The following is a 25,697-nucleotide window of genomic DNA, read 5'->3' as shown; positions in this document are numbered from 1 at the left end:
ACCTCTAGGGTTTCGGCTCACCCTCGTTGGTAGACCTTTACACCAAAGACACTCTAGGGTTGGAAGCTTGCCTGGGTGGATCATCACACAGCCGTCAGCTCGTCTTCCTCGCCTTCCTCTGTCGTCTCCCTCACCTCGTCAGCTCGTCTTCCTCACCTCGTCGATCTCCTCAGCTCGTCTTCCTCGCCTTCCTCTGTCGTCTCCCTCACCTCGTCGATCTCCTCGCCTTCCTCTGTCGATCGTCGCTCGTCGTCATCGTCCTCAGCCTCTGTCTCACTGTGGTATGATCTCAGCCTTGGTATATATAAATATATATATATATATATATATCCTGATATTTATATAAATATAGCCTGTTATATATATTTATATATAAATATATGTATACATAAATAAATCGATATATATATATATATATAAAAAAACACAAAAAAACACAAAAAAACACAAAAAAAAAAAAAAAAATGGTTTCTTAATTTTGTTATGTCTTTATAGTGGTCATTGTGCCTGTTATCTCACTGCCACCTTCCGGGTTTGTGATTTCCGCTAGTTTTGTTGCGGGTTTGGTAGTATTGTATCCATGACAGATTCCACCAGTGTGTCCCCTTCTTCTCAAACACCAAAGAGTGAGAGTCCCATTCTACCTACTACCATGACTGAGAACCCCAACCCTAGTCTGAAAATCACTACCTCTCTATTTAATGGTGAGAACTACCTAGCATGGTCTCAAAGTTTGACTATGTTTTTGAAAAGCAGAGGGAAGATGGGGTATGTTGATGGCAGGATACAGGCACCTAGTACCACTGACTCAGGTTATGACCAATGGGAGATTACCAACTCTTTGATTATGAGTTGGCTTATCCATTCGATGGTTCCAGAACTTGGTGAGGGCTACTTGTCTATGGAGACTGCCCAGGACGTTTGGGAGGCTGTGGCTGTTACCTATTCCCGCAAAGGAAATTTTTCACAAGCATTTGAGTTGCGCCGATCTATTGAGAGCTCACTTCAGGGGGAGCAGACTGTTCTTCAGTACTTCACTTTCCTCACCAACGGCTGGAAACGCCTTGACCACCTAGAAGACTATAAGCCCGTTTGCCCTGCTGATTCTGTCGGGTACAAGAAGTTCATCGCATGGGAACGGGTCTTTAAATTTTTGGCCGGCCTAAATGTGGAGTATGATCCAGTTAGGGGTCGAGTTCTGAGTATGGACACTCTTCCTTCACTTCAGGAGGCATTTGCCTATGTACAAAATGAGGAGAGTCGTCGGTCTGCTATGATATCCCCTGTCTCTACTGACCGTTCTGCATTACTGTCTACTCCTCGAGATGGCCTCAGCCTGCCTCCTCCGTCTGCTGCTAAGGAGTCTGTATTTTGTGATTATTGCAAGAAGCCGCGGCATACTCGTGAGACGTGTTGGAAGCTTCATGGGACTCCATCCGGGGGTCGAGGTGATCGGTCTGGTTCTCGAGGAGGTCGGTCCGGCCAATCTCGAGGACGTGGTTCCTATTCCCGGGCTCATCAGTCTAGTGCCGTTGATACCCTTGATTCTAATTCTACTTCTGTTACCCAAGCTTCTGATACTGAGCTGGAGGATGCTTTGCGCCAATTGTTGGACCGCCGATCTTCTACTGCTCTCAGTACCGCTTCCTCGTCCTTTGCCCGCTCAGGTAACTTAGCATCTTCTCCTTGTGCTTTCCTGTGTCATACATCTTTGCCTTGGATTATTGATTCTGGTGCCTCAGATCATATGTCTGGCTCCTCTGATCTTTTCTCTGTCTATAAGCCCTCTTCAGGTCAGGACAAAGTTAGGATTGCCGATGGTACTGTTTCTTCCATTTCTGGAAAAGGTTTAGTCCAAGTCACTCCTACCATACATCTATCTTCTGTTCTCCATGTTCCCAAGTTTTCTGTTAATCTGTTATCCTTAAGTCGTCTTACCTAGGATTTGAATTGTAGTGTGACGTTTTTTTCTGATCATTGTCTTTTTCAGGACCTTGTCACGGGGAGGACGATTGGCAGTGGTAGTGCAGAAAATGGTCTCTACTTCCTAGATCAACCGGACAAACTTGCTTATTCTTCCACCACGTCTTCTACTACTCCGCTGATTTATGGCTGTGGCATCGGCGTCTTGGGCATCCCTCATTTCATTTACTTAAACATTTATTTCCTTCTCGTTTCGCAAATCATCATGTGTCTGACTTTCTTTGTGAGTCTTGTCAACTTGGCAAACAACATAGAGCTTCTTTTGCTCCCAGTTTGAATAAAAGTTTCGTTCCTTTTTCATTAATACATTCTGATGTTTGGGGTCCCTCTCGTGTTCTGTCTATGAAAGGTCATCGCTGGTTTGTTACATTTATTGATGATTTTTCTCGTGCTACTTGGGTGTATCTCATGAAAGATAAGAGTGAGGTTTTCTCTGTGTTTCACACTTTTCATAAGATGATTTGTACTCAGTTTGGGGCCACTATCAAAATATTTCGTTCTGATAATGGCGGGGAATACATAGATTCTGGGTTAGGACAATATTTCTCTACTCATGGCATTATCCATCAGACCTCTTGCACAAATACCCCTCAACAAAATGGGGTGGCCGAACGCAAGAATCGGCATCTTCTTGACATGGCTCGGTGCATGTGTTTTTTTATGAATGTGCCTCGGCCCTATTGGGGCGACACTGTTCTCACCGCTGCCCATCTTATTAATCGTCTCCCTACCCAGGTCTTGGACAAACAGGCTCCGCTTCACGTCCTCCTCGGTTCTCCGTCCTTGTTTTCTATTCCTCCCAAAATATTTGGTTGTGTCTGTTTTGTCCATAATCACTCTCCCTCTCGTGGTAAGTTGGACCCTCGCTCCCTCAAATGTGTTTTCCTTGGTTACTCTCCTACTCAAAAGGGGTATAAATGTTACCACCCTTCTTCTCGTAAGTGGTTTGTGTCCATGGATGTAACTTTCTTTGAGTCCCAGTCCTATTTCTTGTCCTCTCCGGTGTCACCGTCCTCATTTCCGGGGGAGCCTTGGTGTGAAGTGAGTCTTGTGCCTCCTATGGTGGAACCAGTTCCTGTGCCTCCTATGGTGGAACCAGTTGTTCTTGCACCACCCTCTACTACTGTGCTTCCTATGGTGGAACCAGTTGTTCTTGCACCCCCCTCTTCTACTGGGACTATCGAACCCACTGTCACCAAGAATAAGGACGGGCATGTTTATGTCCGGGACATAGATAGAAAACCAGTTAACTGGATACACGGGACCATTTCTGCTACTCCACTGCCATCTCCTGCTTCTGATGAGAGTCTGGGTAGCTTTGAATCTCTTGAGTCCATTGATCTTGATGTTCCTATTGCCAAGAGGAAGGGTGTGAGATCTTGTACTCAACATCCTATCTCACAGTTTGTATCATACTCTCATTTGTCATCCTCATATAGAGCATTTGTGTCCAATATTTCCTCTGTTAGCATTCCTAACCATTTTCAGGATGCTCTTGCTACCTCTGAGTGGAAACTAGCCATGATTGAGGAAATGAAAGCACTTAGGAAGAATGGCACTTGGGAATTGACTGAGTTACCTACGGGCAAACGACCTGTGGGATGTAAATGGGTATATACTGTGAAACACAAAGCAGATGGGTCTATTGAGCGTTATAAGGCAAGACTTGTGGCAAAAGGGTTTACTCAGACATATGGCATTGATTATCAGGAGACCTTCGCACCAGTGGCTAAAATGAATTCAGTCAGAGTACTTCTCTCTCTAGTAGCTAATCTAGATTGGCCGCTTTATAAATTTGATGTCAAGAATGCTTTTCTCCATGGTGACCTCGAAGAAGAAGTATATATGGACATTCCTCCGGGTTTTGAGGATCATCAAACAGAAGGCAAAGTATGCAAACTACGGAAGTCATTATATGGTCTCAAACAGTCTCCAAGGGCTTGGTTTGAGAGATTCACTCAGGCTATGTTTAAATATGGCTTCAAACAAAGTCAGGCAGATCACACATTGTTTGTGAAACATTCCTCACGCGGTAAGACTACAGCACTTATTGTTTATGTAGATGACATAGTTCTTACAGGTAATGATAGTGGGGAAATACCTCTGTTGAAGAAATATTTAGCTAAAGAATTTGAAATCAAAGACTTGGGAAGCTTGAAGTATTTTCTGGGAATTGAAGTTGCTCGCTCAAAGGATGAGATATTTATCTCACAGAGAAAATATGTGCTTGACCTGTTGAAGGAAACTGGGATGCTTGGCTGTAAGGCATGTGCCACCCCACTGGAACCCAATCAGAAATTGGGGGATGATGAAGGAGGAGAAGTTGTGGATAGGGGGAGCTATCAACGATTAGTGGGTAAGCTCATTTACCTATCTCACTCCCGTCCTGATATTGCTGTTGCTGTCAGTGTAGTTAGTCAGTTTATGCATGCTCCTCATCAGATTCACTTTGATGCTGTCATGAGAATCTTGAGGTATTTGAAGTCTGCTCCTGGTAAGGGTCTGTATTTTTCAAAGTATGATCATCTTCGTGTAGAAGCCTATACAGATGCTGACTGGGCTGGGTCAGTAACTGATAGGAGATCAACTTCAGGGTATTGCACATTTGTTGGCGGCAACCTAGTTACTTGGAGGAGTAAGAAACAGAATGTGGTTGCCAGGTCCAGTGCAGAAGCTGAGTTTAGAGTTATGGCCCAAGGTGTGTGTGAACTTTTATGGATTAAATTATTGTTGCGTGATCTAGGTATTGATCAGACGGACTCCATGCGGTTATACTGTGATAATAAGGCCGCCATCAACATCGCTCACAATCCAGTTCAACATGACAGGACAAAACATGTTGAGATTGATCGCCACTTCATTAAGGAGAAACTCACTAGTGATACCATTTGTACTCCTTTTGTCCAGTCTGGTGAACAACTTGCTGACATTCTCACCAAGGGGATTGGGAATAAACCATTTCATGACATATTAGACAAGCTGGGCATGAGAGATATCTTCGCACCAGCTTGAGGGGGAGTGTTAGCATATTATACTAGCCGAAAGTTTTACTAAGGTCTGTCTGTAATCATTTTGTGCCCTCAGGAATTATCTTGTAATTGACTTTCTTGTAAACCCTAATCTTCATTTATAAATAGGGGGTGATATTCTATCATACCTCTAAGCTTCAAGACCCATGTCCGTGTTAGTATGCTACCTACTGCTATGAGTGATTGCCATGCGAAGGTTGATTCTTGTGTCATTTGTTGTTGTGTTTTTTTTTGGGGTAAGGTGAATTGCATATCATAGTGGTTATTATCATGTCGGAGATTTTGTATTCTTTTATTAATATTTTGTAGGCTTGTTGCTTACAATATTTTGCTCTACTTAAATTGTTTCAGGATCAAATTGTCCCATTTGTGTCTTCTATTTTCTTACGTAGGCTACTTTCTCCTGGGGTTCTTCAAAGTACTGTTCTCCGAGCAACATTTCAGGATTATAACAAGCACTTGGCCAATTCCGAGTTCTATTCCTTAACTGTTGACAGATTGAAAATGGAAATCCTTTCACTTGTTGAGCATGAGGTTTTCTTTAGTTATCTCAGTTTCTCTTGTTTCTTTAATCTCTACCTTCAAAGTTGCTCCTTCTGTGCCCTTTGAAGTAGAAAGTTCTGGGTATGTTTGGTTTGGCTTTGTAGAGTGATTTTGGGAAAATTTTTCTAAAAAACTTGTTTGGTTTGTAAGTTTTTCAAAACAATTTCCAAAATCGCTTTCTCTCTCTTATACATCAATCAATCACTTTTTCTCTCTCTTCTCTTCTTCTCAATCACTTTTTCTCTCACACACATCTACTCAGTTATATTAAAATATCAAATCATTCCAAACTCACAAACTCCAAAACTACTTTCAAAATACACAACCAAACAAATCAAAAAAATTTCTAAACTCTCTCCCCAAAACAATTTTTAAAAACTACTCTCTCAAAACCAAACCAAACATACCCTCTATTGCTGGGAAAGGGAGTTTTCAAGGTAGCTGATAACTGAGTGTTTTTTGCTAGGGGATCTCTGAAAGTCCAGTTTCAATACTCTATCGCTGGAAAACCTTTTGTACACGCTATTTCCATTGTTGGTGCAAGATGAATGCACCAATTGGTTTCCTCATTGATTCATCCATGGGTGCTATTGGCTTAATCAGAAAAAATTCAGTCTCACTCTTCCGTTGTTTGGAAGATATAGAGTTTCTTATCTACGGTATGTGGGGAAACCATAGTTCTCATGTGTAAATTTTCTGCTTGATTTTTCTGAAAAATTATTTTTAGTTAATCTATTGACTAGCATCTCATTTAAGAAGTTCTATGTACTGATGTTTTAGGTTCTTTTGATGAACTTGGAGATATTGTAAGCTCTGGGCTGGATCTTTCTGATGATAACGTTGACCGTGAGATTCTTTTTGAGGTGCTCCGATGTGTCAGTAATGTCAGCCAACAATTGGGAAAAGGTTCTTCTGCTATATTTTATGAATCACTCCTTAGTGCGCCATCTATATCATCTGAAGAAGTTGTGCCTCGCTTGCTGAAGATTTTAGAAACAGGATATAGTTCATCAGTAACAGCTTTTCATATATCTGAGCTGGGAGCTGATATTGCTTGGGAGAAGGAAATGGCAGATCACAAAAATCTGAGGAAATTCTCTGTAGATATGTTTTTGTCACTTCTTGCTTTGTCAAATAAAGCTACTGCATGGGGAAAAGTTTTGGATGTCATAGAGAACTACTTAAAATTTCTTGTACCTCGCAAAATTATACAGAAGTTTGATTCTGACGTAGGCTTCAACATCAACACTTGTGTCATGATCCAGGCTACTTCTCAAGTTGCAAAAGTGATGTTTGAATCTTCGTTGGACATACTTCTGTTGCTAAGCTATCTGGTGAACATCGGTGGGCAGGTCAGTAATTGTTCTGTCTGAGGGAGCATAATTACTATTATACGCAGTATATGATATAGCTCAATATTTTTGTGTATGCTTTAATCTCTTGGCTGCCTAGTAATTGTATTTGAAATTGGATTTTTATGTTCTATTGTTGCTTCATTATTACCGTGTTATATGGCCTTGTGAACTGGACTGTGGAAGCTCTGAAGGAAAAAATATTGACTCCTGTAGTTTCCTGTGTACATTCAATTATGTTATGTGGTTTGTGTATTTAGGATGAGAATGGTAGTCTGTCCAAAGCTGGTCATCTTTGGTTAGGGAGAGTTAGCTACTTTTCGGTAAGTCTGTTTTAGAGTTCCTGCTCAATTGAAGTTGCTCAATTCATTTGAAACATGATGTTAATTGATTACCATTGGCTAGAGCATCTACCAGTGGATTATCAGTTGAAACAAAGGCATACAAGTTTCTCCAGTTTCATGTGCTTTGCTATATGATGTTAGACAGGACTATGTGGAACACTAATAGCTTCCCCATTATCATAATAAAAGTATCTTGTTCCCTGTCCAGTTACTTGGATTTCTTCGACAATAGTTGACCGACTTTTCTGCAAAATGGCGCTCTTGTCCAAAATTTAGCTAAGCGGTAGACATGGCTAGCACAATTTGTTTCTTTGCCAAGTCTTAAATTCCAAAATCTATCATGAGTAAAGGACATAAACCAGTGTAGGTCCTTGTTAGTCGAGGGTGTTGGGAGGGGTTAGACTCGAGACAATTCATCACATAAGTGCAGTAGCTAAATGTAGATTCTCAATCTTCATAAAAACCAGCTGTAAAATCCCCTTGCTAAGGGTAAACGGGTAACGATGGAGTATATCTGCCCTCATGGTGGTGTGATATTTGGGTTTACAAACTAATTGACAATCTTCAAAGCATATGGAAATTTCAGTTTCTTTATAGGTAATATGGTGTTTTTAATTTTTTTTTTATTATAAGAAATATCATTAATGAGACACCAAACACTAACAAAATATAACCATCAGTGTGTCATATTCCTAACTGAACTTGTGATTGGATTAGTAGTTGACAATCTACTGGTTTGCATCTTGTGGCACATTATAAGTGAGTGAGGCAATTGTCAGACTGCACCCTTTGGGAAGTATAGTGGGCATTGAGTTGGTGCAGAACCACAAGAGTTAGGTTGGGCAAGATTGGAGGTATCCTTGGGAGGAGAGACCGAGAGAGAAGCAATGGTGTTTTGGCTTGTAGAATCAAAGTCTCTATGATGCAGACTATAAGAAGGTCAAGGGAAATTAAATTCAAAGAAGCTATGATATTTGAAAATTGGCATGATTTCAAAGAGAAGCCAATAGAAACCATACATAATCATGTTTCTAGTGTTAGGAGAGATATATTTTATGATTTCTAGGGTTTTTAGGCTAAGGGTGTTTTGGTAATTTCCTATTTGCTGACATGGGCTGTAGGGGTCATCCATGGGTTGTCTTGTGGGTCAAATTGTTTAATTGGTTTTTATTTATAAGATTTATTTGGTCTTAGATATGTTTTAGAAGTTAAACGCCTAGTTTCCTCTTTTAGAATCCTAGTAAAAAACTCCTATTTATTAGTCAAAGCTTTTGAGCCCTCTTTCCCTGGGATTGATTTAAGGCATGAAAAAGCGGTATTTTTGGCATCAAATGAATCTCTTTCTGGCTAGGGCATATAGGACACATAAATATAGTTTAAAGAAGAAGTTTCTAAAGACTATATAAAGTATTATAGTACTTCTAATTTAATGGAGTTAATATTTTAAACAGTTTTCAAAGCGTTGAAGCTTTATGATGCTTGAGGCCTCTAGGAGTGATTTTTAGAATTATCTTTTTCTTCCTTGAATTTCTACACTTAAATTCAGAAACACACTGTCACGGTTACTGAATCATTATCTCTTGAGGTCTAGTGCAAGAGTCACTGTGTAGCGCTTGGGTGCCCTATGATTGTGGAACCAACCACCCCAGAATCTGAATTTATTATTTTCAATGCTGTTGTAATTTGTAAAAAGTTGAATATTACTCCCTGTCTCATTCTACCCTCATTTTACCTATATTATTAATTACAATCACAATTCCCAAAAAAAAAAAAAAAAAAAAAATTCAAAAAAGACTAGGGACATTTTTGTGAATTTATCATTCAATTATTCTTCCTTTGAACTTTGTGCATAGTCAGCTATAAGACTCGTAAAACGTGGAGGAAGTACGTGTTTACACCTTATTAATGCTTTGTGATATTGTCACAATGTGATGATGTAATGTCTATTAGCCATGAAGCTTAACTTTTATAAACAACCAGTGCATTTTTTTTTTGTCTCCGTTTTGCTTTTGCAGATTCATATATTACATGATGATATTTCCAGAATACAACTTGAGCTGGTCCCAATGATTCAAGAAATTATTACTGATTGGCATATCATCCATTTCTTGGGGACCACATCATCTGAATCCCCTGCTACTGAAGATTTCAGTTATCAACTTTCATCTTTACAAATTGGTAGGTTGGTACTAATTTTGATTGCCAGATTAAGATACTTCTCTCTGTTGGTGGGGTTTGCTGCCATTGACATGATTGGTGTCCTACTATACTTGTTCTAAATAAATTACATATCCGTGAAAAGGATTTCCCCTTTGCCTTATTGACATTCATTGATGGTTTTCATGTCACATGCATATGAATATGGCCATAGGTTCAGCGGCAGCAGCATTTTCAGTTTTTTGAGTTTATTGAGTTGGATACTGTGGCGGCATTACTTCTGTTGTTTATTGTTTGACAATTGTCATATTTTTGTTCACTGGTCAGATAACAATATTGATAAGAGATCATGGAATGTGAACCTTGGGAAATGCGACTTCACATTGGCTTGTATACTGTTGTTAAATTTTAGAAGTTCCTCTGAAGACCAGGCTTACCTCTCGGTAAAATGTCTGCCTGATCCTGGAAGCTTTATCAGTTCTGTGCGGAACTTTACTAGCTGGATAATGTGGGGCAGGACTGGGGGAGAAACCCCTGCGTTCTTCAGCCATTCAACTGAGCTTGCTTTAATCTTACTTAGACATGGCCAGTATGATGCCGTTGAGGTTTATTACTGTGATTTAAATTTCTATGATTATCAGACTTTTTTCTTTGAAAAAATTTGTGTTTTTATTATTATTTGCAAGAAATGTATTGAAGGTCTGAAATAAGTTCTTGTTTCTTCTCCAAGTATCTACTTACTATTGTGGATGCACATTCACGGAAGGAGAAAATATCTGAAAGTATTCAGAGTGGTGATGGTGAATGGGGCATACTTCTCCATCTTCTTGGATGTTGCCTCCTTGCTCAAGCACAACGTGTACCACAGGGACTGCTGAAAGAGAAAAAAGTTTCTGAAGCTGTTCGCTGTTTCTTTAGGTATGTTATTTTCAATAAATGCATCAATTCACTTTCTGATATAAATTCTAAACTGCAGTGTCCATTGTTTTGATCCAAGTGTTTGAGTCAATGTAACAGCTCTGGACAAACCAGTGCTCTTCAGATGGTAGGAATGTAGTTGAACTTTGTCAGGAATTTTAAAGGTTTGGTTGCAAAACATTAAATATACCATACTTTTCTTTATCAGTTATAAAATATTATGAGGCTTCAAATTGTGTATCTAACACAAGTTCCCATCCTAAAAACAAAACAAACATCATTTTATAAACCTAAAATTTCATGTACGTGCAAGGAGAATCGTGGATACTGAAATCGAGAATCTGAATACCTACGAATTGTGTGCAATGCAAAGCACATTGTCATATCCACCTGTATATCTCTTTAAACTCTAAGCAAAATTTCTATGATTTCTTTTCAACAATGAGCGATGGAGTTCAAATGGCAATGCCCTGTTATTTCATATCTAGTGAATATGTCTCAATAAAAGGGTTGCGTATATATGTGTCTTTAGATACACAATGCGTCTGATATGTCATACAATACGTGTAGGTTCCAGAATGATATCATTGGCACAGATCAGGATTCATTTTACTGAAAGTGAATACAGTGTGAACTGGTGAAGAAAACCACTTAAGAATGTAGAATTAGGTTGTGTACTTGTCTGTAACCACACCCTGTTTCTCTTTGTTGTTTTCGTTTGAGTATGTGTGTCGAGTAAGTTGATATTCAATATGCTGTGGATTTCTAGTTTATATAATATAGATGTTCATTGCTTTTCGACTGATTCGTCCTATCCACTTCAAATTTTTACCTTTGTTGTATACATGAAGGCAAAGTGTTTCAGAATCTGCTTCTTTAACAAGTTTTAAGGGGTTTCATTAATTAGAATTATTTGCTAACCAGATTGCGGCATTTTTTCCCGTGGTTGAGAAAGAATTGGATTATAATTGATTTTGTACTGTAGATATTACAGTTGCGCAGGTAAGCATAAAGCAAACTTTGTATTGCTTTTTTCTACTGGTTTCTAAACCAAACCAAACCAAACCAAGCCAAGCTTTAAGTCCCATCAAATGGGGTCTCGACTACATGAATCTTTCTTCTTCATTTGACTCTATCAAAGGACATTTGATTAGTCAAATTAAAGAGATTCATATCTCTATTTACTACACTAGCCCACGTCAATTTAGGTCCGTCCCTTTCCCTAGTACTTTCCTCTACCGTCACTGTATCACATCTTTTCACTACTGCCTCTGTTGGTCTTCGTTGTATATGACCAAACCATCTTAATCTATTTTCTCTTAGCTTATCTTCTATCGGTGTTACTTTTACCCATTCAAGGATATAATCTTTCCTAACTCTGTCTTTTCTAGTCTTGCCAAACATCCCTTTAGCATCCTCATGTTAGCAACACTCATCTTATCTACATGTTGTTTCTTAGTTGCTTAACATTTCGTCTAATACAACATCATTGGTTTAATAGTCGTTTTATAAACTTACTTTTTAATCTAGGAGGTACTCATTTATCGCACAATATCCCAGACGCACTCCTCCACTTAAGTCACCCCACCTTAATTCTATGGATCACATCTGCTTCAATCTCCCCAGCTGTTGTGATAATCGATCCTAAATAACGAAAAAGTTCTCTCTTTGGTAGTTCTTAATTCTCAATTTTCACTTCTCTTTTATTTCCATTGTTATTATTACTAAAATTATATTCCATGTATCCTATTTTAGTTCTGCTTATCTTAAATCTTTTAGATTCAAGTGCTTTTCTCAAAGTCTCCAACTTAGTGTTAACTCTTTCTCTAGTCTACGATATCATCTGCAAAAAGCATACACCATGGCACATCATTTTGAATATTTCTCGTCAACTTATCCATAACTAAAGCAAAAATATAAGGACTTAAGGTTGATCCTTGGTGTAACTCCACAGTAATTGGAAATTCACTTGTCTCTCTAGTTGGTGATCTAATAGTGGTCACTACACCTTTATACATGTCCCTAATCATATCAATGTAGTTTTTTGTCACCTCTTTCTTTTCTAACACTCACCAGATTATATCTTGAGACACTCTATCATATGCCTTCTCAAGATCGATAAAAATCATATAAATGTCTATTTTCTTCTCTCTACTTTTCTATTACTCTCCTCAAAAGATAGATCGTTTTCATTGTTGACCCACCGGGCATAAATCCAAATTGATTCTGTGTCACCTTCGTTATATCTCGTAATTGACGTTCCATTACTCTTTTCCACACTTTCATTATATAATACATCAACTTGATTCCTCTATAGTTATTGCAATTCTGGACATCTCTTTATTCTTATAGATTGGCACTAAAATACTCTTCGTTCACTCATCTCGCATTTTGGTAGTCAAAATCTTACTAAATAACCTAGTCAACCAAAAAAATCCCTTCTTATCCAAACATTTTCAAGCTTCAATAAGGATGTCCTCGGGTCCTAAAGCCTTATTCAATTTCATCTTCTTAAGTGCAATCTCCACTTCAAAGTTCTTAATCTTGGGATAGAACTCGTAGTCTTGGTTTTCCTTATTACTAGCTATTTCCTCTCCTTTCGACCTTCTTTTATGTTTCTCATTTAACTTCTTCGCAAAATAATTCTTCCACCTTTCCTTAATCTCTTCATCCTTCACCAACACCTTAGAGTCCTTACTCTTGATGCACTTCACCTGATTAAAATATATTGTTTTCTTTTCTCTTATCTTAGCAAGTTTGTATATTCTCTTTTCTCCCTCCTTACTATCTAGTCTAGTATATAGGTCATCATAGGCTTTCAACTTAATATCTATCACTACTTTTTTGACCTCTTTATTAGCCAATTTTTAGCTCTTAAGGTTTTTTTCAATTCTATCATTCTGTCACTTTTTAAAGCACAATTTTTTTTTTTAAACCCGTTTTCACTACCGCTTCAAACATCCCTCCACTACTAAATTTCCTTAGAGTTGGGTCCCTTTCCTTTCGACTCTCTAAGGACTTCCCTTGAGATTCTCCTCATACAATTGGCCATCAGGTTCCACATAATGTTAGTATCATCTTCTAAGTCCCAAGTACCTTCTTCATTCATTCTATTCTTAAATATTTCTAGTGTATTTCCTTTTAGGTCCTACCATCTCGTCCTACTGCGCCCACTATCCTTTCTAGTTTGGTGTTGCTCTTTAAAGCATAAATCTAATACCAAAATCTTACGTTGAGACATTAGGCTCTCTCCAAAAATCACCTTATAGCCGCTGCATTTCAGACAGTCCATTTTTTTTACTAGAAAGTAATTTATTTGGCTCATAATTGACCCACTCTTAAAGGTTATTAAATGCTCCTCTCTTTTTTTATACATAGTATTGGCCACCACCAGGTCGAAGGCCAATGCAAAATTTAAAATACTTTCTCTAGCCTCATTTCTATCACCAAAACTATACCCACCATGCACCCTAGTTTATTTATTCCTACGTAGAATAAAATGCCATTTTGAATAATACAGTTGCACAAGTTAGCAGAAAGAAAACCTGCTTTTGCCTCTTGCCTTTGGTTTTCTATTGGAATGAAATATTGCTTTTCCCCCAAAAGAGATGATTAATCTGCTTTTCCCCCAAAAGAAATATTGTTTTTGCATCTTGCCTTATGATTAATTACATGTACCATCCTTTTCTACTTGCAAAATCCTTCTGCTAAAATGTTGGTGATGCGAAAGTAAAATAAAAAAATAATGTTTTGAAATTACTTTGTATCAAAATGGTCAATTTTTTATTTTTGAATATGGTCAATTATCTATATAAATTTTTGTTTTATAGGCCAAGGATATTTTTATAATTTGCAGAATTTCCTTACATGGTCTGTAAAGAGTCGTCCACAAGTCATCTTATGGGTCAGTTGCGTATTAAGGTTTTTATTTATGGGTTCTAGTTGGTTTTAGATGGCTTTAGAAGTCAAAAATCTTAGTTTCCAAGGACGAAGTCAAAATCCCATTAGGACGATGAATTCTCAGAAGTCTATATAATGTTACAGTTCTAAGGAGTGATTCCTAGAATTTTTTTCCTTATCTGCTTCTTCTTTTTCACTTTTAGCCTATACGTTTTACATGCCTATTTTACAAACCTATACCCTTCTTCCTCCAACCTAACAAACCATATCTCATAAAAGAAATGCAAAACCAGCCTCCATATTGTTCTTGGGTTCACAGCCCTTTGGAACAGTCCCTCAACTCCTTATACCTTTTTTTTTCCTCCATTCCCGAAACTTTATCTGTTACCACTTTTAAACTGTACAGTTCTACATAATTTTTTCAATTTTTTGCCTCATAAAGTAGTCAATTAAGTGGTTAATTGCACTGAGACTCCCTCAACTATTAGTAGTAAATTAAGGGGTTAATATCAACTAACCCCCTCATCTATGAACTCATACATTTTAGCCCCTTCAACTATGTAAATGCATTACTTTCACCCCCTCCAACCACCTTCAAAAAGGGTGTATTTGTACGGTTTTAATAGTTGAGGGGATGAATATGTACGGGTTTATAGAACTTTTTGTTGTTGCATCTTAGTAATTTTGGGCTCACTACTTTTAGGAGAGTGTTACCTGCACTTGTCCTACATCAGTTGGCCTTGGCTATTGCCAAAGCAATACATACGGTTAGTGCTTAGTGTACAACTAATCAAAGCGCTAGTTGATTTGGCAATAGAGTTGGTGAAACTGTTCTTTGTCTGGTTAGAAAGCAACTTTAGTTTGGTATTTACTCAATCTAAATTTGAATATTGCCTTTTTCCTAGTTAATCGCCAAAGGAAAGGGGAAAATAGAGGTACATTCAAAACTAGTGTATTGCATCTCAATGCAACGACATAAATTATTTTCTATGTTACTTATGCAATGCGTTAGTGATGTAGGATAAATTAGGAAACTAGTGTGCCTAAAGCTACTTACAATAAGAATTTGGTTGGTTTTGGCTACGGAAAGTTTTCAGTGTTAGTATTCTATGAGGTAGAACAATTAGTGTTCTACACTTTTGCTTTTGATAGATTTTAGAGCTTTTGGTATATGGGTTATTAGGTTGGAGCGCAATGTTAGAATCTTTGAGGACAAAGCTTAGTTGCAGGAATCGTGCAATCAGGTGGCGATTCTTACTCAGTATCGCAATTCTGCGTTTCCTAGAAAGAAACGTGTAAGAATCGCGTTTCTGTGGAGAGAGAAACGTGATTCAGTTTAAAATGGGACTGTAAAGGGGGGAGAGAGAGAGAGAGAGAGAGAGAGAGAGACCTGGTCTGGCCATCGACTTCGACCTTCGCTCTAGCCCTAGCCTTCGACGTCGACCTTTGCTCTAGCCCTAGCCTTCGCCTTCATTTTCTCTGTCTTCATCTGTGTCGATCACCTTCGTCTTCTTTTCGCCTTCGCTTGCCTTCGTTGTCTTCTTCTTCTCCTTCTTCCTGTTCTTCTCTCTCTCTCTCTCTCTCTCTCTCTCATTTGTGTATCTCTCTCCCCTCCCGTTTATAACATATAATAAATAATATAATTTGTTATATAATAATAAATCTAATTAAATCATATATAATAAAAAAAATATCTAATAAAATCTATAAAATAAATCATTCAATTTTTATTTTTTATTTATTTTAACATATTTTATTATTCCTTATTTGTTATATATTTTTATTTATAATATATATATAATTTTAAAAAAAAAATTAACAATAATACATTATTTAAAAAATATAATAGATAAATAAAATAATTAATGTGTATTAAAATAAAAATATTTATAAAAAATTTCTAATGTGTATTAAAATATATATATGTATATATTACCGCTCCCCAGGGCGCTCCCAACCTAAGAAACTTCTATCGGCTCATGCTTCCCAGCTCCCCCCCCCCGCTTTCGTGCAACTAAGGGACAAAGTTGAGGATACTAATTCTCTTTAGGATAAAGTGTGTTTTTTAATCCTCTTTTTGTCTTAGGTTTCTTCTTCTTTTAAGGGGATTCCTTTATTATTTATTTCTAGGGATTTGAGGGTGGTGTGTGTCACTAGTTGCTTGCTACCTTGATGAGTTTTGCTTTTTTCATCTCTTTTGTTTTCTTTGGTGGAGTTCTTGTCTCCCACTTTGTTGTAATTCTTTTTATTTTTAATATAATTAGTTTTATTGCCAATTACCAAAATAAAAAAAAGGATTTGGTTTTTCTTTCAAAAGTTGCATAGTACAAGAAATTTGGAACAGACGAATTTTTTAGGGCCTAAATTGCTAATTAGGGTTCTAAAGGTTAAATTGAAGGCCAATGGGTAACTGACAGGGTTAGGATTGACGTGGAATTTTGGGGTTGAAAGGGACTTTTCTAGTGTTGTGAATAATAACCTAAGAATTGTTACTTTGTGAAAAGAAGAAGAAGAAGAAGAAAAAGAAGAAGAAGAAGAAGAAGAAGAAGAAGAAGAAGAAGATATAACAATTATTGTTTCATTACTTAGTTTGGCTTGGTCATCATATGTTAATTTTTTTCTGTTAAAGTGCTTGTATGTCTGAGCCTCTAATGAGTTTCTATTTTTTACTGTAATCTTTGTCTTCAGAGCTTCATCAGTACAAGGTGCTCCCCAGGCTTTGCAGGGTTTGTCTTATGAAGCAGGATTGCCGCATCTTGGTTTCAGTAAGTAATTTGAATAGTTTATGATTAATTCCTGAAATGAGAAATTTCGTTTTTTGCTGTCATCTTTTAACTGTATCTATATTTTTTCCCTACACCAGCTGATTGTCAATCAGCTGCAGTGTGGAAGCTTCATTATTATCAATGGGCGATGCAGATATTTGAACAGTATAATTTGAGTGAAGGTGCTTGTCAATTTGCTCTTGCTGCTCTTGAGCAAGTTGATGAATCTCTTGGTTCTAAGGATGACAACTCTGGAGCAGATACTCTAAATGAATCAGTTAATACAGTTAAAGGACGTCTTTGGGCAAATGTCTTCAAGTTTACACTGGATCTCAATTATTATTATGATGCTTATTGTGCAATAATTTCGAATCCAGACGAGGAAAGCAAGAATATTTGTTTGAGGCGTTTCATAATTGTTCTTTATGAGCGTGGTTCCATTAAGGTAGGCTTTCTATCAAATTATGTTTGTTATTTTTTGAAACTATTTCATCCTTAGTTTTCTTTATACTTCTCACTTCCGGAAATTCAAATAAAAAATAAATTTTGGCATAATGTTAAGTGAGCTTTAAATCAAAAATAAGGTTGAGGCATTTCATTTAGGATTGCTATACGCTTCAATAAATAGCTTGGCATTTGTTCTCAGGAACGGCCACATGAAGAATTTGTCTATGTGCTTAAAGCTATGAAATGAGCCTGGTTTTTTTTCTGGTTGGAAGAAACTGCTGCAAAAGTTTTAAACACTAGCAATTAAAAAAAATGCTTGCTATTTTGTCAACTGATTCTCATGCATTGTGTGAATTGTGTCTTCTTCTTTATTTTGTTTGTTATAATGCTGATAATTCTTTCTTGTTTAATTGTCATTTGTGCAAAAGTCCAAAGATGTGAATTTTATCGTGGCATGTGGTGAATGAATAAAAAAATGACATGTAATAATTGACCTTATATTGATAACTGCTTTTTATTATTATTATTATTATTATTTGAATGCTAGAAAGACACAATGTTTTCCTAATATGCTACTTATGGAAGACTTCTGCATTTTTGTTTGCTGTAGATTCTTTGTGATGGTCAACTACCTTTTATTGGTTTAACAGAGAAGGTAGAGCGAGAACTTGCTTGGAAGGTCTGTCCTAGTCACAACAGAAAATTTACTGGTTTTTGTTATTTATTATTTATTTTTTCTTGATATTAGTTGTAGACAAAGTTATGCATGTTTTTGGAAGTTTTCTGAATGAAACTGTATATTAGACTGAATAGTTAAAACCAAGAATACATATGCATCACTTATATAGAACTCTAATTCCTAAGCCTACAAGAATACATCACTTGTATAGAACTTATATAGAACGCTAATTCCTAAGCCTAAAAGGAAAAAGAAAAACCGAATAGAACTAGAACTGAAGGAAAACCGAATAGAACTAGAACTATATTTTCACTCCTGCTCAAACTTAAGGTGTGTTAGTAGAAAACACTGAGAGTTTGTCAAGAAGAAACCAAAACCGAAACCGAGTAGTGGTGTGAGTCTTAGTGAAGAAGTCAGCAAGTTGTAGAGTCGAAGAGACAAAATGAAGTGAGATAGAGCTAGACAACAGATGCTGACGGACGAAGTGACAATCAATCTCAATATGCGTTGTTCGTTCATGGAAGACAGTGTTATGAGCAATCTGAATAGCACTTCGGTTGTCACAATAGAGAGAGGTTGGAGAAGACTGAGGGATGCCCAAGTCAGATAAGAGACCACGAAGCCAGACAATTTCAACTGTAGCATGAGCCATAGCACGATATTCAGCTTCGGCAGTAAAATGGGGCAACAATAGTTTGTTTCTTGCTTTTCTAAGAAATCAGAGAATCGCCAAGAAATATACAGAAACCAGAAGTGGATATACGATCATTAACATCATTAGCCCAATCAGCATAGGCCACCAAGTCTAAGGAAGAAGTAGAAGATAGTAGCAAGTCCTGAAAGATAGTACTACAAAGATAGCGAAGAATCCAAATCAAAGCAGCCCAATGTGTAGAGCGAGGAGCAGAAACAAACTGACTAACCACATGGACATCATAGGCAAGATCAGGGCGAGTAACTGTCAGATAGACTGAGCAATCCACAAGCTCGCGATATAACGTAGGATCGTCCAAAGGAACACCATTAGTGGTGTTGAGCTTCACATTAAGCTCAATGGGGTATCAGAAAGCTTAGTGTTAGTAAGACCGACACGATGGATAACCTCGTTGGCATACTTGGCCTGAGACAAAAAGTAGCCCTTGGTAGAAGAAGCTATCTCAATACCAAGAAAATATTGCAATGGTCTCAAATTCTTCATTTTGAAAGTGCAAAAGAGATGCTGCTTGACCTTAGAGATAGCAGAAGAGTCAGAGCCAGTGATGATCATATCATCCACATATAATAATAAGGCAATAAAACCAGTAGAGGTGTGGAGGAGAAACAATGCAGCATCGTGGGCACAAGGATGAAACCCAAGTCTAGTAATAGCTGTCTGAAAGCGATCATACCAAGCACGAGGAGATTGCTTCAAACCATACAGAGCACGCAGAAGACGACAAACCTGACCATTGGAATGGTAAAGGCCAGAGGGAGGACGCATGTAAATCTCCTCGGTGAGATGGCCATTAGGAAAAACATTCTCAACATTCATCTGATATAGAGGCCAATGACGAATAGCAGTAACAAAGATCAAAGTACGGGCATTAGTCATTTTGGCAACAGGGGCAAAAGTCTCCTCATAATCAATACCATATTCTTGTGAGAAACCTTTGGCAATTAGGCGAGCTTTATGGCACTCGAGAGAACCATCAGAATGAGTCTTTACTTTATAGACTCATTTGCAATCAATCAGATTCTTGACAGCAGACAGAGGAATTAGCTCCCAAGTACTAGTCTTTTGTAATGCAGACAACTCATCCTTCATAGCTTGAACGCAATTAGGATCCTCACAGGCCTCCTTGTAAGACTAAGGTTTTGAAAAAGAGTGAATAGTAGACAAAAACGTACAATATGAAGGAGAAAAACAGGTTTTAGCAAAACCAAGTTTGACTACCTGTTTACGGACGCGAAGGGGGTACTTACGGTTGGCTAGATTAGGGTCATCAGAAGCAGGAGGATCAACAGTAGGGGCAGAGACAACTGGTGGAGGGAGAGCCTTGCGACGAGAACTATATTTTTTAAGGCAAAAAGCGAACCAAGGCGACATGGTCTCCTAATGCCTAAGCGCGAGGCGAGGCGAGGGCTTCATTGAATCGAGGAGACCACAAAGGATATTTTTTTAAAATAAATAGTATAGACAAAAATATAAATATTTTCAAGAATCATCATGCATTTATCATTCTAAATGCTAAATATCTATAAACAACAGAAAATATCCAACAAAGACAAATACAATCCACCAACAATTTCAGCATAAAGAAATTAAAGAACAACATATTTTTAGGAGAGGTCATGGAAAAATAGTGTTTCAGCAAAATTAATTGAAATTTTTTTTCGGCAAAACAATTATACAATTAACACTGCAAAATAATTAAACAATTTTAAAATCAATTTAGTAAAATTAATTGAAAAATTTTTCAGCAAAATAAATAAGAAGAGAAACAAAACAAGAACCAGGGAAGAAAAAAAAAGGGGAAAAAAAAAAGTCTGCCGAAAAAGAAGGAAAAAAAAAAGAGTTCGAAGAAGAAGAAAAGAAGACAAAAGGAAGAAGAAGCAGCAGGAGAAGACGAAGAGAAGAAAGGAAGAAGAAGAAGGAGGTACTCACCTTCTCTTTCGACTGGAACGATGTCGAAAGCAGGTAATCAGTGAGGTTCTTGAAAGCAATTGTCGATTGGAACGATGTCGACTAAGGTTTCAACTTCTTATTCAGTAGAAAACAATTATAAAGTGCTACGCATGTCCACAAATAGCACAAAAGTCATTCAAATCAAGGGCCCAGATCTTTTGAACTGAAAGCAAACAAAACATGGTGAAGCGACGCTTCGCATCGCCTCTCGTTTCGACGCCTAAGACTCGCTTCATGCGCTTAGACTGCGCTTCAACATTTCGCCTCGCCTCAGTGGGTATGAAGTGCTAAAGGGTCACCTCACCTCGCTTCGTGCTTAGGCGAGCGCTTAGTCGCGCCCTTAGTTGCACGAAGCGGGAGCGGAAGCGAGAAAGCGTGAGCCGATAGAAGTTTCTTAGGTTGGAAGCACATTGGGGAGCGGTAATATATATATATATATTTTAATATACATTAGAAGTTTTTTATAAATATTTTTATTTTAATACACATTAATTATTTTATTTATTTATTATATTTTTTAAATAATGTATTATTGTTAATTTATTTTTTTATTTTTAATTTATATGTATATATATTATAAATAAAAAAATATAACAAATAAGGAATAATAAATTATGTTAAAATAAAAAAAAAATTGAATGATTTATTTAATAGATTTTATTAGATATTTTTTTTATTATATATAATTTAATTAGATTTATTATTATATAACAAATTATATTATTTATTATATGTTATAAATGGAAGGTGAGAGAGATACACAAATCAGAGAGAGAGAGAGAGAAGAGAAAGAAGAAGAAGAAGAAGAAAAAGAAGAAGAAGACGACGAAGGCGAAGGCGAAGGCGAAGGCGAAGAGAAGACGAAGGCGACCGACACAGATGACGACAAAGAGAAGGCGAAGGCGAAGGCGAAGGCTAGGGCTAGAACAAAGGTCGAAGGTGAGGGCGAAGGCGAAGGCGAAGGCGAGGGCGAGGGCGAGGGCGAGGGCTAGGGCTAGGGCTAGGGCTAGAGCAAAGGTCGACGTCAAAAGTTAGGGCTAGGGCTAGGGCTAGAGCTAGAGCGAAGGTCGAAGTCGACGGCGAGGCCAGGTTTCTCTCTCTCTCTTTCCCCTTTACGATCCCATCTTGAACTGAATCGCGTTTCTCTCTCCACAGAAACGCGATTCTTACATGTTTCTCTCTAGGAAATACAGAATCGCGCCACCTGGTTGCACGATTCCTGCAACTAAGGTCGTGCCTCTAATAACACTGGACAAGAATAGATGGACAAGAATAGACTAACAACGGAGGAGGAGAATGAGCAGGCGAGGGAGGAGGTGGAGAGGATGGAACAGACTCATGGGGTACAGTAGAGAGGGACTTAGCAGAAGGTGTAGTAAGAGGAGAAGAAGGAACAAGTTCATGGGAACATGAGAGATGTACTCATCAGGAGAGACCTCAGAAGGAAATGGATCAATGTGAATCAAATCTTCTTTAGAAACCGGAGCAGTGAGAGGAGGAAACTGAAAGTAAGTTAGACGTTCCACCAGGAAGGCAACATGGCGAGAGACATAAAGGCGGTAGGAAACAGGATCGTAATAACGATACCCTTTTTGAGTAAGACTGTATCCAAAAAAGACACACAGGATAGATCGGGCACTAAGTTTTGTCCTGTCTTTCCGAGAAAGAAGGACAAAACATGTAGACCCAAAAACACGAAGGAGAGAGTAATGAGGGAGTTAGAAAAATAGAGCCTCATAAGGAGAACTACCAGAGAGTAGAGGGGTAGGCATATGGTTGAGAAGAAAAGTAGCTGTAAGAACGGCTTCCCCCCGAAAAGGAGCCGGAACAGAGGCAGAAAGAAGGAGAGATCTAGCTGTCTCAAGGAGATGACGGTGTTTACGCTCGGCATGACCATTTTGGGCGGGTGTGTCAGTATAGGAAGTTTGGTGAATAGTACTTAAATTGGCTAGATACTCATAGAACTCAATTTTAAAATACGCCCGACCTAAGTTAGACCGTAACAATTTAATGGTAGAGCCAAACTGTGTAGTGATCATAGACTGAAAGTTATAGTATATTTGGTAGAAGTCAGATTTATGAGTCATAAGATAAACCCAAGTATAGCGGGTGCAATCATTAACAAAAGACATATAGTATGCAGGACCCCCTTTTGTAAGAACATGAGAGGGTTCCTAGATATCAGTATGCACAAGAGAAATAGAGAAACAGAAAGGCATACTTTTATTAAATGATAAAGCTGACATTTTGGTAAGTTTATGCCCCCGACATTCATTAATTTGATTAAGAGAAACTTTACCCAACAACCCTGACTGAGCTAAAGGCCATAAGCGATCAACAGACAAATGACCAAGGCGAGAATGCCATAAGTAAAACTGACTCGACTGAGAATCTAATTGAAACGAGGAAAGTGCAATTGGAGAGGTGGATAAGGGGAGATGTAAGCTTTCTTCCACATAGAGATCTCCAACTCTACGGCCGGTCCTAATCTGCTTCTTGGACACCCGATCCTGCACACAACAGACATAAGAGGAAAAGATAACATCAAAACCAGAAGTATCAAGTTGACTGATAAATAATAAACTGACAGATATCTGAGGGACAAAGAATAGAGGGAATAGTAACAACAGACATAGCAAAGGGTAAGACAAACCCAATAGACAGTACAGATATACCAGATCCATTAGCAGTATTAACAGTAATAGGAACGGGTGGGGGAATACAGTTTTGAAGTAAGGAAAGGTGTGGAGGCATATGATGAGAGATACTAGAATCAAAAAGCCAGACAGAAGAAGAGATACTAGAAGAGGACCTAAGTAAACCTGAATGAAGAGAGGTAAGAGCGGTGGCAGATGAGGATGGTTGAGAGGTGGACAAGATACCCTGAAGTTGCATAATCTGAGCACTCAAGGAAGCCAAGTCAAGATCGGGAGCTGAAGCAGATGCGGTATAAGCGGCAGAATGTCGGAAAGTACTTGGAGTAGGACTGCGGAACTGTGTTTGAGAAGACGGAGTAAGCTGACATCCCTTCTTGGGATAGTTGCTCTTCCAATGACCTCTCTGATGGCAGAAAACACACTCATATGGACCTAATGGTCCTTTTTTGGGTTTTGTAGTAGCTTGAAGCTGATGAGGAGGTGGAGTCGATAATAAAGGAGGCTTAGAAAGAGCCAAAAAGACAGAGGGAGGCAGAGTCTGATTGGTCGTCTTAAGACGGGTTTCCTCGGAGAGGAACTCACGAACAATAGCATCCATGGAGAAAAAAGGAGACCGGTGAAGGATGCCACCTTAGATAGCCTCATACTGAGGGGAAAGAGCCGTTCAGAACTGCACTAAACGACCCTGCTCCTGAAACTCAATATAAGCGTCTAGTATCTTGAGACTAGGTGGTTCCATAAGAGCTAACTGATCCCAGAGACCTATCATCTCAATATAGAAGTCCTGAATAGTCTGATCCCGCTGACGAGCACTCTGAATAGCTATTTCAAGCTCATATCGCTTGGCAAAGTTGGGCTGCTGATAAACACCTAGTAAATAATCCTACACTTCCTTGGCAGTACTGTACTTGGAAAATATCATTCTGTAGAAAATTTAATGTATAAAGAGAAATAGAGAATTGTATTATTGATTGATATATATTGATATGTAGAAAATTTAATGTATAAAGAGAAATAGAGAATTGTATTATTGATTGATATATATTGATATCTATTACAATGATTCATGATTCCTATATATAGAAGAGGGTGAGTGTGTAGTAGGTAAGGAGTAGGTGAAGTGGAGGTGGTAGTGGTGTAGTGGGTTAGGTTTAGTGGAGTAGGTTTAAGTGGGTGAAGTAGGTGGAGAGTAGGTGGATTTTAACAGCCCCCCGCAAACTCAAGGGGGATAGGAACTAACCAACTTGAGTTTGGAGAGAGTAACAAAACAAGAAAATACATAAAAATAAAAGAGGATAGGTGACACTGTATGGTCGTGTCAGACCATTGGTGAAGACACTGGATGGTGGTGTCATAACGTTGTAGTGGACACTGTATGGGGTTGTCATAACGTTGTAGAGGACACTGTATGGTGGTGTCATAACGGTGTAGAGGACACTGGATGGCGGTGTCAGACCGATGTAGAAGACAGTTTATGGGGTCATGTCGGACCGTTGTAGCAGACAATGCTGTGACAGTTGTTGTGACAGTTTACGGAGTCTTGCTGGACCCTTGTAGAAACTAACCGGAATCAATGTCGGGACAGTTTACAGAGTCTTGTCAGACCCATAAAGGAGCTAACCGGAATCAATGTCGGGACAGTTTACAGAGTCTTGTCGGACCCATGAAGGAGCTAACCGGAATTAATGTCGGGACAGTTTACAGAGTCTTGTCGGACCCATAAAGGAGCTAACCGGAATCAATGTCGGGACAGTTTACAGAGTCTTGTCGGACCCTTAAAAAAGTTGCACCCTCAAAAGGTGTGCCCAATTTTTTCAAAAGGCGTGCCATCAAAAGGCGTGCCCACTTGATCAAAAGATGTGCCATGAAAAGGCGTGCCAGTTTGTCGGGCGGCAAGAGGCGCGCAATGCGCGTGGCTTGCCCTGGCTATTTAAAACAAGGTTGAGGCGAAGGCTGTGCATACGAGTCTGAAACCTCTGAATGCTCGGAGAGCTTGTCTCTGCAAATCTTGAAACACCCGGAAACCAACCCTTCTCTGAAACACTTAGCAACTCAAAAACATGGCCTCTTCTTCCCGTCCAGCTACCCAGAACCTGCTCACGCTCTTTCCAGAACTGAACGAGCCCACAAGAGAAATAACTGGTGCGGTGGCCAGTGAACCGCAACCAAACACCTCTGGTTTTGCTCCATTGAACTTTCCGATGCGGTCGGTGGAGCAAAAAATGGCGATGCAAACTGATATTGAGGCTAATCAGTAT

At 38.5% G+C, this 25,697-nt stretch overlaps 1 protein-coding gene across 2 annotated transcripts in view; it reads left to right on the top strand.

The window, feature by feature from the left end:
- SAR1 (SUPPRESSOR OF AUXIN RESISTANCE1) overlaps window positions 1–25,697 on the top strand; it is a 67,528-nt gene that overhangs the window by 25,441 nt on the left and 16,390 nt on the right. For both annotated transcript variants that reach the window (XM_028230874.2, XM_028230868.2), the window contains exons 10-18: window positions 5,364–5,546; window positions 6,022–6,214; window positions 6,336–6,907; window positions 9,267–9,429; window positions 9,736–10,013; window positions 10,139–10,326; window positions 16,915–16,991; window positions 17,090–17,436; window positions 18,049–18,117. In XM_028230874.2, coding sequence (XP_028086675.2) covers window positions 5,364–5,546; window positions 6,022–6,214; window positions 6,336–6,907; window positions 9,267–9,429; window positions 9,736–10,013; window positions 10,139–10,326; window positions 16,915–16,991; window positions 17,090–17,436; window positions 18,049–18,117 — 2,070 coding nt within the window. The remainder of the gene's footprint in view (window positions 1–5,363; window positions 5,547–6,021; window positions 6,215–6,335; window positions 6,908–9,266; window positions 9,430–9,735; window positions 10,014–10,138; window positions 10,327–16,914; window positions 16,992–17,089; window positions 17,437–18,048; window positions 18,118–25,697) is intronic.

Source organism: Camellia sinensis, chromosome 5 (genome assembly GCF_055761805.1).
Source record: "Camellia sinensis isolate YWXY chromosome 5, ASM5576180v1, whole genome shotgun sequence".
Classification (NCBI taxonomy): domain Eukaryota; kingdom Viridiplantae; phylum Streptophyta; class Magnoliopsida; order Ericales; family Theaceae; genus Camellia; species Camellia sinensis.
Note: the sequence above shows the minus strand (reverse complement) of the source record. Positions and strands in the feature narration are given on the sequence as shown.